General features: G+C 41.3%; 1 protein-coding gene across 3 annotated transcripts in view; it reads right to left on the reverse strand.

Moving 5' to 3' along the window:
- The window catches only part of POLR3B (RNA polymerase III subunit B), a 79,370-nt gene extending 68,311 nt beyond the window's left edge, over nucleotides 1-11,059 (reverse strand). For 2 of the 3 annotated variants that reach the window (XR_012653667.1, XM_075052019.1), the window contains exons 1-8: nucleotides 10,916-11,059; nucleotides 9,536-9,568; nucleotides 7,023-7,079; nucleotides 6,874-6,938; nucleotides 6,302-6,377; nucleotides 2,976-3,076; nucleotides 1,364-1,455; nucleotides 75-192 (exon numbers count right to left, since the gene is read on the reverse strand). Coding sequence is in view for 2 of the 3 variants with exons in the window: in XM_075052019.1 (XP_074908120.1) it covers nucleotides 75-192; nucleotides 1,364-1,455; nucleotides 2,976-3,076; nucleotides 6,302-6,377; nucleotides 6,874-6,938; nucleotides 7,023-7,079; nucleotides 9,536-9,568; nucleotides 10,916-10,987 (614 nt within the window). In the remaining variant the exon portion in view is untranslated. Of the gene's footprint in view, nucleotides 1-74; nucleotides 193-1,363; nucleotides 1,456-2,975; nucleotides 3,077-6,301; nucleotides 6,378-6,873; nucleotides 6,939-7,022; nucleotides 7,080-9,535; nucleotides 9,569-10,517; nucleotides 10,537-10,915 lie in introns of those variants that run through there. The other variant, XM_075052020.1, reaches the window with a different exon arrangement.
- Between the last annotated feature and the right edge of the window lie 1,930 nt (nucleotides 11,060-12,989).

The raw sequence follows: 12,989 nt of genomic DNA on the forward strand, positions 1-12,989 counted from the left end.
GTGGCTACTTCAACTACAACAATGAACTTTTAAAGCTTTGGTTTTATCTCCTGTATGTAATTGCAGGCACTTACCTGGTAACAGAAGCGCCAACTGTGCCTTTTCTATCAGCTTCCACAATGATTCTGTTTTTGGATAACTGCTCTTGAATAAGGATGACTTTTTCTACACCTTTAACAATGAAATAGCCACCTATTCAATAGAAGAGAAAGATTTTGCATGTCAGTACCCTTGCACCTTACTCACCTCCTTCAATATGCCTTTGAATATAAATTATTAGAAAGTAAACAGACTAAGTACACAAAGGACAAAACAGGAGAGTAAATTCTCCCTTAAAAGAGTAAAGAACAAACTCTGTGTGGAACCAATGGTAACTATGAAAATGTTCCACTGGACTAAACAGAACTTTTGCTAGGCTCACACATAGTATCTGGGCTCTAAAACTTTATTTGGGAAGTACTCGGACAGGCAGACCAAAAACTGCAAAGCTGTAAAAAAACCCAAACCTTAAGGTAACCATACTTATTAAAAGATGTTACAGAATTGTTAGTTCTACAAATTAGGTAAAAATATTGCCTGTCAGAAGAGTGTATCATAAGGACATCAAAAAAGAACTGGCCATTTCAGATGCTTCATATCAAATAAAGAGAGTAAGTCTTATGTAACTACCAACTTGATCTCTCCAGCACTCCAGGAGAAATTTCTTTTGTATTACTTTTAACAAATTATTTTAATGCCCTTGCTGTATCTAAGACAATACAAGGAATCTGCACGAGCCATGACAGATTCCTCTCTTAAATTGTAGCTGTCTATTAATGTTTCTCCAGCACAGCATATCACGTCACTGTATCTTGCCATCACATGCAAGCACAGAACATGTCCAGTGCATGCTTCAAAGGCCGCAGATAAAAACCAAAGAAGTTGCTTGTTATAACCCTTCATCTCCTCTCCACATTTCAAATATTATCATGTAATACTTTATTCTGGCTTTACAAAAGGCAACAAATGAGTGTGCCTGCTCTGGAGGACACCATTATACTCCACTCTCCCCTGAACCTCTTCATTTTCATGAACAAACTCCATCTCTGTTCCCATAGAACACATCACTGTACAATGCTATATACACTTCTCAACTTTTTCAAAATTTTGGTGTATTGTTTTTGTGGATGAAAACTCCACCTTCAAATACAAACATTCCATGCTGTCAACCATTTCTTACTATTTTCAAAAGCCTACATACACCTGAGAAGTTCCCACAATGAATTCACAGTGGCAGGAAACATACCAATGGGGTATTTCTTTGCTGAAAAAGATTTAAAACTAAAAGCACAGATGGGAAAAAAGAACATGAATGCAAATGTACCTGGATCTAAAGGACATTCATTAAGTTTGGCAAATTCTGCTGGAGTTTTCCCAGTAAGAACACAATTGGAGCTACGCAGCATTATAGGCATTCTGCAAGAAAACCAGGCACACTTTTACTTTAGATTCAGATAGAAAAACATGAGTAGTCAAATTCAGAACAAAAACCATGCTGAACAAACTGGAGAAAACACGTGTAAGGTAATTAGAATATATTCGAGCTATGAACAACACGTTTTTCCTTTAATCCCACCTTATTTCATTGAACATGTAGTTTGAAAAGACAGACCTGAAAATGGACATCTACCGGCAGAGACTGAAGACTTCCTATTTAATTTTTATGCAGCTACTACAGGCATCCATGACAAGCACTGTCACCAAGGCCAATGATTACTAGTACAAAGACTCCTGGTCCCCAAAACCAGTACAGTCTGCACTGAAGAACATGCCATTGCGGATCCACTGTTACCAGTTTTAATTAGAAAAAGCTAGTTCAGATCTGATTTCCCACATAGCAATCACACATTATGGCTGCAGACAGATAGTGCCTCTAATGCATAACCTAGGTATGAAGTTTCCCCAGTAGTAGCTCTGATTTCTCTGGTGCCTTTGTACAGAAGCCTGCAGCAAGCATTTTGTGAAGCAACATGAAGTGGTGGAAAAGTATTCCAAGAAATTAAAAACAATTTCCATGCTTAGGGAGTTAAAAACAGAGTTAAAGTATATTTTTTTTTTATATACTAGCTTAAAACTTCACTACAAGAAGTGTAGCTCCTTAGGTATCTATCTTCTCTTTCCTGCCAGTATTCCACCTTTGGTAAGATGCACAGTCACACAGTAAACAATCTCTGTAAGACACCGACCTTCAAAGCCCGCAGGGTCAGTCTTTAAGAAACCTTGTCTACAAAAGACAGACATCTTTATTGCCTTTAAAATGGAATTTTGCCTTCAATAAATTCTAGAACTGCCAGGTATTTTGCCTTTTTGGTATGACTAAGAGCTTGTTTTTCTCCCTAAGGCACACTACTTTTTCTTTAAGAAATTACATATCCTTCACAATACTAATAACCTCAAGTCATTTGACAGCCTTTAGAAAAACAAAACCAGAAAAAAATCCTCACATTTCTCCACAAAGCTCAGCCTTGGCTCTAAACCAAACCAATTTTAAAAGAGAGATTAACCTCGTACAGAAGAACTAAAGCTTGCTTTGCTGGTTTTACCATCCGCCTTCCACAGATGCATCTCTACATATTATGTATGAAAGACTGAGTAATTTGGCTACAAAGCAAACATGATTATTTTCATTTTGCAATAATGCAACTTGCAGATCCAGTATTCTTTCATATATTTCCCTCTTTGGTTTTATATCAATACAAACATAGACATCATCCATCCTTTGGAAGGAGACAGATTTCCAAAAGCTTTTGCAAAATGAAATCTTGTAACAGAACCTAACAATCACATCCTGAAGAGCTGTTCATCAAGATTTGCATGCTCACTGTTTCTTTTAACAAGGAAGCAAGGTTAGCCCACGTTTATTTTGCAGTAAAAACTCTCCCCAACAAAGCAGCAAATAAAAACTAATACCAGAAGCTCAACATACAGTATCTTACCTGCCAATGGGTAATGCATTGCGTATGATCCTCTGGCTACCTCGTGTATATTCAATGTCCACTGTAATCGGGGCAGAATAAGTCATGTCCCTCAAGCGGCACTAAAAGGAGAACAGTCATGTGGTTAGATGTTAGCTTACAAACTGAAGAGTCTCTCTTAAAACATCCCATGTTTGCCCTGCCTCCTGTAAGTCCTCACAAAGAAATCAAGCAAAGCGAAGCTTGACCAAGCTCCTCATGGTACCTGAACTATGTTTGACAGAGTCTCCGGTTTAAAACAAAACAAAACAAAAAAACCCAAATAAAATTCTTGTGATGTTTCAAAAGCAGCCAGTGGATCTGTGTCTTCAGATGACAGCACTGCAGAGCATAACTTCTAAACTGTTCGAGTAAACAAACAGGCCTAATCAGCAGAGCTGACACAAAGACCATACTATGCTACAGGCTCTGAGAGCAGTGCTCAGGTCAGGGACTTTTCTGTAAGAAGACTCTCAACAGCTGAAGAGTTGTGCTGTCATATGCAGTTTGATAGAAGGTAAACACACAAGAGTAAAAGAGACACTGTGCTACCTTATTAATAGAATGAGAAAATCTCACTGTATGGTACCGTTTCTAAAGATGACTTACAGAAGCCTCACTACAGCATCCCCTCCTGTAAAGATTCCCAGAATTTGTTTGCAAATTCCTCAGATAGCAAGAGAAGCAGGATATACATATATAGGACATTATATAGCTCAAGGCTCAATCATTTCTAATCCAATCTTTCTGGTCTGCTCTCCTCAGCCTCACTTTATGACTCTGTTGCTAGCCCTTAAGGTATTGCGTATCTTCATGCAAGACAAGGTTTACTGCGTTTGCTGAATACAACTGAGCAACTCACAGCAGGTCATTTGTGACTTCGCTAAGCATTCTATACCTCTGAGCTCCACAATTACAGGTTTATCAGTATTCAGACTTGTACATTTATGGCTCTATAGTCTTTCAGTGTATTGATTATGCATTAATAAAAGGCAGTTAAGATTGTGCTGTGCATTGAAGATGCAACTGTATGGAAAAATATGCCTCAAGAATCATTGCAAACTGTATGCTCCTTCTCTCCACATTAAAAAGTAAACCACTTCCCTAGTAATAAAATACTGATGTGCACCAGCAGTTTTCAAGCTGTGACTTGTAGGAAACTAGGTCCCATTATGCTCCCAGCAATTTCATTGAATTTAAAAGTAACTGAGAATATTTCATTCTAATTACTTTAAATTAATCTGTATGAACAGTTGATGAAACTCCCATAAGGACTGCATAAGAAGGAGAGTTAGACAGTTTCATTACTATTACTTAGGGGAAAAAAGGCTTTGGGATTCTTTGTGCGTGCTTTGTCCACACAAGACACAGATATAAAATCAGAATTACATACAAAAATACAAATGCTGGAATATTACAGTATCACCTTCTTTGATGTAAATTCTCCTTACATTAGACACTTAGAGATCAAAGACAGGCATAACTTGATCTTCAAGGAAACCAAGGATATAACAACTCCCAAATTTGATTGAAAATAGGTAAAATACTCAAGACCTTTATGAAAATCTGATCATTTTAGGTGTCTTTGGGAAGCCTCTAGCAGAGAAATGTAATGACATACTCATAAGTATCCAATTTCTTTGTTTTGTATTTTTTGTTTTTTTAAATTGCACCCCTGGTTTGACCTGATCAGCATCCTATTTAAGAAAATAACTGTGGCCTTCATGTGCGTGTAACACACTGAAAAAAAAAAAAGAGGAAATGATGCACTAGCATTAAGCATCAATGAGAATATGAGATGCAAGAATAGTTTATTCTAAATTAAAGGTCAATATGCTCTATGAAGCATTTATTTTGCCCTCTTCTGCTCATATACTTTAAAATTATACAGTAAGCAAGCATTTTAATACCTGCACTCTTGGATACAAGTTGTTAGCTACAAACAATTTTTTGCATGCAATTTCATTCATACATAGAAAATACTTCCCACTGCATTTTGTGCACATTTGTACCTAGTGATTTAACATTAGCTACACATTTGTGAGATCCATGAACTGTCCTGTATTACATCTGATTGCACTGTTGATGGCTGAGTTACTGGCCTTACTTAAAATCTTTCCATCGAGTTAAATGAGATTAGAGTCAGGTCACTGGAGACAGAAAACGTGGCTATGCACAAGAGGCAGCCACTAGATGGCTTTTTAAACAGAATTTCTCCAAAGCACTGAATGTGTTTTGTGACAGAATCTAAAGTGTGCCACGTACACTACATGAAAAAAACCCCCAACAATCCAACTTCCAAGTATCAAGTCTATATAGCAAGGAAAAAAGTGTCTGATAGATGAACCGATTTATTAGGTTGACAACAGGCTATATGTAGGTAAATGGGGGAAAAAAGGTGCAAGTTTCAAGCTCAGTTCCCACTCTGAGGCCAAAAAGAGGTTGTCATTACCTCTGTTGCAGTGGTATAAATCTCAAGGCATAGCAGCAGGAGAGGAATACTTTGTTCCTGACCAATCTCTGAAGGGAATTGAATGGCTTTAGATACCTGGAAGCAATCCTGCAAGGTCCAAACCTTATCTTAGTTTCTTGCTTTCTTATACGTACAGAATCTACCCTGTATCCTGCCAAAAGCAACAGACTCTGATGTCAGTCACAGCAGCATTTGTTCTCCAACATGCGTCTTTACTCCAGAAGTACACAACCCATTTGTTAACCTACATGGTTACAGCAGTGCAAAGAAGTTAAATATGTTCCCCATAAGGTTAACGCTCTTTTGCAGTTTCTTATTATTTTATCAACTTCCATCCATTTCTGCTCACAGTTTTCATGTTTGCTCTATGACTCAGACTTAAAAACTGTGAGCAAAAAATGAGAGATGCATTCCCAAAGAAGACTGGAAGGGAAAGGGAGACTGAAGTGACCTATGGTGCAGACAGTAGCTGGACTAATATTAAAAAGAAGTTAATAAAAACAAAGAACACTACATTGTAGTGTGAGGACTTCAGCTCTGTCACAAGCAGAGCAACAAGATTAAGCAAGAGAAGTACTTTTCACTACTTTCATGAAAACCCACTCAAATACATCTACCATGAAACACTGAATACAGCCATTCGCACATCAGAAAAAAGTAAAAGAAAAAAATGTGGCATTTATTACATCATGTTTAAATCTCTGAGGCTTCTTTATACAGTGATGGTCGAATGCATTGCATCACCTAATGCAGCAGGCACATACTCAAAATAAAGTTAGACGCAGCTACTACCCGAGACATTCCCAAGATCAAAGACAGATGCAAACATTAATACCTCATGAGGCGATACAGGTCGTGTCACATTGAAGCTTTCTTCCACATCTGGAGTACCCACATAGATATTGAGGTACCTGTAAAACAAACAGTTCCAAAATGAGTAATGAGCCAAATATTTTTCAGGTGACCTGAAGGAAGCAGAATTCTACATATACTGAAAAATGAAGTTACTTTGATGAACTTAAGTTGATTAATAGTGAGCAATGATTCTTCCCAAAGTAACTCAGTATATTTGAGCTGTGTTCTAGTTATTTAAAATTTAAACTGTGCATGCAATAAACCCCAAGTTACCTTTGCAAATAGACAAAAAGAAATTCCCATCTTTCATCTGAGATTACTAAATTACAGAAAAATGGTAACATAAGCTATTGTTAACAGCTGGCTATTAAGTCTGCTTCACATGATTATTCTTTAAATCTTCCCATCTTTCAATGCTCCAAATAAGAGATAAGTCATGGAAAATACTCTCTTGATTTATACCTACACAGCCATTGGCTATTTTATAGCCAGTAAGAAACCCATGAGATAGTACACATGCTACTACTGATATGGAAATCATTTCATGCTTACTTCAAGTACCACATTGGGTCAGCATCACTTGTAACTTTTTCATTGGCCTTCATGATTTTCTTTATCTGGAGGGAAAAAAAAATAAAAAATAGAATCATGTGCCTTTTCTGAGTACTAAGAGCCACTCTCTTCACACCAAGAAAGCATACCTCTACATTGATGAAATAGTTGAATGAGTCTATGTGCTGCTTCACAAGTCCTTTCACCTGGAAAATACATGCATGCAGCAAATAAAATTAGGTTCAATAACATTAATCACACAAGGCAGAAATAAAGATACAAGCTTTTATAAGTGCTTTTGGTTCTGTGCTAAATTCTTTCAGTTGGCAAACTTCCAAGAACTGCCTGGACGATTGGTCAGGTTCTACACTGTACATTTCCAGGTTTACACCACAGCTATCATTGTTCTCTGAGTCAGAAAAGTAATTCAGTAACTGTACAAAGTAAACACCCAATAGACTTTGAAATTCATATAAACAAACAAGAGCCATTGCAAGTCAAAATATTTTATCAGTTTGCTATTATTTTGAAATAATTTTAATCATTTATAGTATAATTAACTATATGTGCTACTTGAGAAAGAAGTTGTCTGCACCCTAACAAGAGCAGCTGGCATAAAGAAGAATGAGAGGGAGGGCTAATGAGACAGGGGAGACGGAAGAGAAGTGGGATGTGAAAGAGAGAAGTCAATAAGCAAGGAAACAGTCACAGGAGGGCAGGATGCTCATAAGAAATCTGAGTTTGATTTGTAGGCAGGAAGAGAGAGAACATGCCCAGGGGTAATATCACACAGAATAAACAGTACCCCGTTCCCCCAGGTAATGAATCGATACGGTACATTTCAAGGATTTGAGTTTAAGGTGTCCAGAGCAATCAAAAGAAGGGAGATTATACCAAGTAAAATGATCTGGTATTACAGAAAAAAAGAAAGATTTTGGCTTGAAGGAATACTAAAAGAAGCATTCATTTTCTTAATAGATTGGTGTTTGCAGAAATAAAAGGTGTAACTACCCTAACTACAGTGCAAAATCCAGCCTTGAAAAGGAAGGAGTGCTAGCTGATATCGAGACACATGCTTACATGCTCACAGAGGGCTTTAAGCTTTGGAACATCCCGTAACAACTAACACATTACAAGACTTAAAACTTCATACAGAAAACAGATGCATTTATATAGTTTACATGATAGGCAACAGTTCATTCTGCAATTATTAGAAAGAAATGGGAAGCTTACAATGACAAATCCAGCTGTTTAGTGAAGCCTCCATGGGTTAAGACAAAGGAGGAATGACTCCAGAGAAAAATTCTTTAGATAAGAGTTTCCCTAATTTACAAAAACATTGCATGTCATATGATATAGGCAAGAAAATATTATGGATTTATTAATGTCTAGAAATCAGGCTGGTAGTTCTTTCCATTTTTTTATGAGGCAATATCTACAGCTTTATTGAAAGAAAACTTCACCATAGAAACTGTAATGCACAACAACAGCTTTGTATAACTGTATCACTGTTGGCATAAATAAACTAACATGCAACAGAAAGGCCAGACCACCATCAGCAGCCCTAGAGTAAAGGGCTCACCAGCTGGAAATAATGCGGGATGGATACACTTGGCATAAAGCACACAGTAAATTGCACCGCACAATCAGCAGCCCTCCCTTTTTCACAGTCTCAAGAATTCAGACAATATCACTAGCTCAAGCTCATGATGGAAATTCATGTGGTTGCTAGGAGAGACACAGAAACAGGATTCATTAGGGCCCTGAAGCATCTTCACAGTCCTCAACCAAAGTGAACATGTACACAATCTGTAACTGACTTCTGAACTTTGTTTTCCTGCTAGGATCAAACACTCAAGGATGCAACAAAGAGAGAAGTGCAGGTATTGAAAGTGGGAAGGAAAGGAATTAACAAAGTGAGGCAGAAAAGAACCTTGCTGAAGTGGGCAACATTTCTGAAGACTGATGACGGGTGCAGAGGTGGCTGCAATTCCCTGAAGGTACCTATGTACATCACAAATTTTACCTGTCGCCTCTATGATACAAATTTCATTACTGCCTTTCTCCTTCCTCAGTTCCAACTAGTCCTGTTATTACATCCAATGGCATTTTATATAGAACTGTGCCTTCACCTAATACCAGATTATATGAGTAGCACTGAAATTAAGACACTAGTAATCTTTGAGTTCAGTCAAGATCTGACTTCACGAGGGAAGCTATACATATATTCAAGCCTTTGCAGAACCCAGATCTGTGGTTATATGCTTCCTATGACAAAGACAACTACAAACCTAACACCACAGTCTTACATAAAGACAACGAATATGGTCTCTGAGTGCCACTACAACAGTAAAATAATCTAGAAACATTACATACATATATTGTTCCTTGAGAACAGCCATACAAAAATGCAGACCTCTAAAACAATGTCTCCACAAATTAATCTGTAAATTAACCAAGAAACCAATCCGTGTAACAAGTTTACCCATAATTGCATGGGACTAAAAAAAAAAAAAAAAACAACAACAACAAAACCCCACACAAAAACCACACAGAAGGTGAGGACAGGTATTCTGGGAAACAGCAAAAGTTAGAAGAGGGTAATGTAAAGTTAGAAAGGAGACTAAGTGTTCATGCCATGAAATGAGTGCATAACACTAACCTTTAGAAATGCTGGAAGAAGTCTCCATTTTTCCTGAAAACAAAAAACAGTTTGAAATATCTTTCCAAAGAGTGACCAAACATCTAAGATGCTTGAGCTTTTTTTGTTTGTTTGTTTTTAGTTATTAGACAGTAACATTATTTAAAATCAGATCCGCTAAAAAAAAAAAAGACTGTTTAAAGCCAACCTAGTTGAGCAGAAACAAAACAGGGAGATGAATTGCATCATCTTGGTAAGCCATATGTGCTATGCCGTATTTACTCAGGACGCAATGGGACATTGTCTTTTCTAAAAGCAACTTATGTGAGAATACATATTTCTTAGAAAATTCCCTACTACCATGTCCTTGTTTAAGTACAAATAACTTTTTTTTTTGTCTTGTTAACACTGTAGGTTATATTCTTAGCAAGGGAAGACTTGGTACAACTTTTACTTCACAAAATACATGCAAGAATCTCAGTCCTGAGAGCAGCACTTGCAGACATGAGTCTCTGTAAAACCTACCAGTACCCTAACTCCTACGAAGATTAGCAAAACTATCTAAACAAAGTACTGACAAGTGTAAGCATATCAAGGTTCCTACAAACTTCTCCCCATTTCTATTCTTTGATGATCACAGGGAACATGACCCTGTATCAGCCTCACCTTCTCCCCCCACGGCATGGGGAGCCCACCCCACATTTGGGGTGAGCGATGCCGGTGGAGGGCAAAGGCGAGGAGGACCAGGCAGCACAGAATGAGGCTGCATCACCTAGATCCGGAAGAGAGTACACTGTAATAGTCACAGAGCATCAGCAGCTCATCGTCTTAGTCTGACACAGCGTTTAGAAGTACATGGCAATGCTGTAGCTGCGGTGTAACGTTGCCCCTCACAGTGCAGGAGCACGTAGAGGAATTCACGGCAAAGCACAGCATGGGGGCTCTGGGGCTCCACGTCTGACACGCTCTTTCTACACAAAAAGCCCAGTCCAGCCAAAGAGACCTGAAACGCGGCCTTCGTCTCCTCCCTCTCCTCACGCGAGGCAATTAGCAAACTTTAAAGGAACCGCCGCCGAGGACAAACACCTCTTTGCTCACGCTTGCAGGCTACCGGCCGGGCAAACGCAGGGGACGGGGCCGCCCCTCAGGAGGGCGAGCTCAGCTCCCTGAGGTACAGACCCCCCCCGCCCCGCCTAGAGGCGCCGCGCATGCGCCGTAGACCCCCCCGCGCCCACCTGCGCAGGCAGGTGGGGGGAGGTCTGCGCATGCGCGGAGAGAGGTGGTCTCCTGCCACCCCACCTCACCTCAGCTCCCCCCCAGCCCCGCTCCCCTCCGGGAGGGCCCGTCGCCCCTCCCCGTCAACGGCCGGTGGGTCCCCGCTGCCGCCCGCCCGCCGCTCACCTCCACCGTGTTCACAGGAGCCGCCGCTTGCTCCGGAGTCAGAGCCCCCAGCTCCGTGGCCAGCGCCTCCATCACCAGCCCGGCAGAGAAGCCGCAAGGGAGGCTGAGGGCGAGGGACCTGCGGTGCAGCAGCTAAAGGCGTCCTCCCGCCGCACCGGCCCGGCGCCCAAAGGTTCCGGGCCCACGGAGCCCTGGAGGGGGTGAGTACAGGCACCCCCCCACACACACAGACGAGAACGGGGTGGAGGCCGGGGTCTCTGCTAAGGGCCGTCAGGTCTCTCCCTGCCCGGCCGGGCTCTCCAGACCGCCCCCTCCCAACGCCCTGCCTCGTCGTAGGGGACTTCAATACCTTTCTGCGTTTGGGGGTTTCCCCCCTGAATCCTTGAGCTGGTAACCGCCCCTGCCGCCACAACCCGGCCCCCCCACCGCCGGGAGCAGGCAGGCGAGGGTGAGAGAGGAGGGCGCAGAGCAATTAGGGTACAAACTGGTTTTTTTTCAATTTTTAGCACGCCAAGGAGCGTGGAGGATGAGCTTTTAGCATTACTGTTGTCTTTTTCCGATCTTAGTGTTGAATGCTGGATCACCTACAAACTGACTTTTTTTTTTTTTCTTTCTAAGTGTCAGTGCTATAGAGACACCAAAATCTCAGTCAAATAGGGGACTACTCATCTTCTCCAGTTGAAGATTAAACATTAGTGATCTTTGCATGTTCCTGTGGCAGTAAATTTTTGCCAGTTCACATATCGTAATTGCTAAGTACATTTTAAAAGCAGAGTGTGAAAACAATACTTGGACACACATCTGCTCTGGCTCTGATTCTGCATCAATAAAGTTCACTGACTTTGCTCTGGGCTCCACACATCCTGGACACAAAGGCCCGGGTTAAACATGAGCGTAGCAACATTTCAGACCACTTCCGTTCAGTTTGCTGCCTAAAGCGGACAGTCAGCCTGGAGAGTTTGTTTAATACATGGCAATCTTACAACATCCGACATGGCCTTCTATCTAACTAACTACATGCACACCAAGCAACTATTTCAGTCTGATGACCCACTACCCTGCAACCTTGTCTGTTAGCTGCAGTTAGTATGTAATCAGAAATCATGATTACTTCCACAATAGAAAACTATCATAAATTAAAAGTGGGAGTTAGAGGATTAAGAGTTCCTTCTTACCTTTCCAAACCAAGCACCTGTTAGAGTTGGTTAAGTTCTTTGTTCATTTTTTTTATTACTATCACTTACAGGAAACCTAAGCTCTATCAGACAGCACAAGCTTTCAGACATAAGTTTACTCCAAAGTCAGCTACTCCAAAATGTTTGTTCCTACTACATTAGGTAGTAATGTAATTAGGCTAATTAGAGTAAGGTAATGAGAAATAAAACCAAATCTTAAAAATACCTTCCCTCCACCCCTCCCTTCTTCCCAAGCACAGCTTCACTCCTGATTTTCTCTATCTCCCCCCCACCCACCAGCAGCACAGCGTGACAGGGAGTGGGGGTTGGGGTCAGTTCATCACACGTTGTCTCTGCTGCTCCTTCCTCCTCAGGGGGAGGACTCCTCACTCTTCCCCTGCTCCACTGTGGGGTCCCTCCCACAGGAGACAGTTCTCTACCAACTTCTCCAAAGTGGGTCCTTCCCACAGGCTGTAGTTCTTCACAAACTGCTCCAGCATGGGTCCCTTCTACGGGGTGCAGTCCCTCAGGCACAGACTGCTCCAGCGTGGGTCCCCCAGCAGGTCACAAGTCCTGCCAGCAAACCTGCTCCAGCGTGGGCTCCTCTCTCCACAGGGCCACAGGTCCTGCCAGGAGCCTGCTCCAGCGCGGGCTTCCCACGGGGTCACAGCCTCCTTCAGGCACCCACATGCTCCGGCATGGGGTCCTCCCCAGGCTGCAGGTGGAGATCTGCTCCACTGGGCTGCAGGGGGACAGCCTGCCTCACCATGGTCGTCTTCCCCACAGGCTGCAGGGGAAACTCTGCTCCACTGCCTGGAGCGCTGCCTCCCCCTCCTTCTTCACTGGTCTGGGGATCTGCAGGGTTCTTTCTCTCACATATTCTCACTCCTCTCTCTGGC

Source organism: Buteo buteo, chromosome 19 (genome assembly GCF_964188355.1).
Source record: "Buteo buteo chromosome 19, bButBut1.hap1.1, whole genome shotgun sequence".
NCBI lineage: Eukaryota > Metazoa > Chordata > Aves > Accipitriformes > Accipitridae > Buteo > Buteo buteo.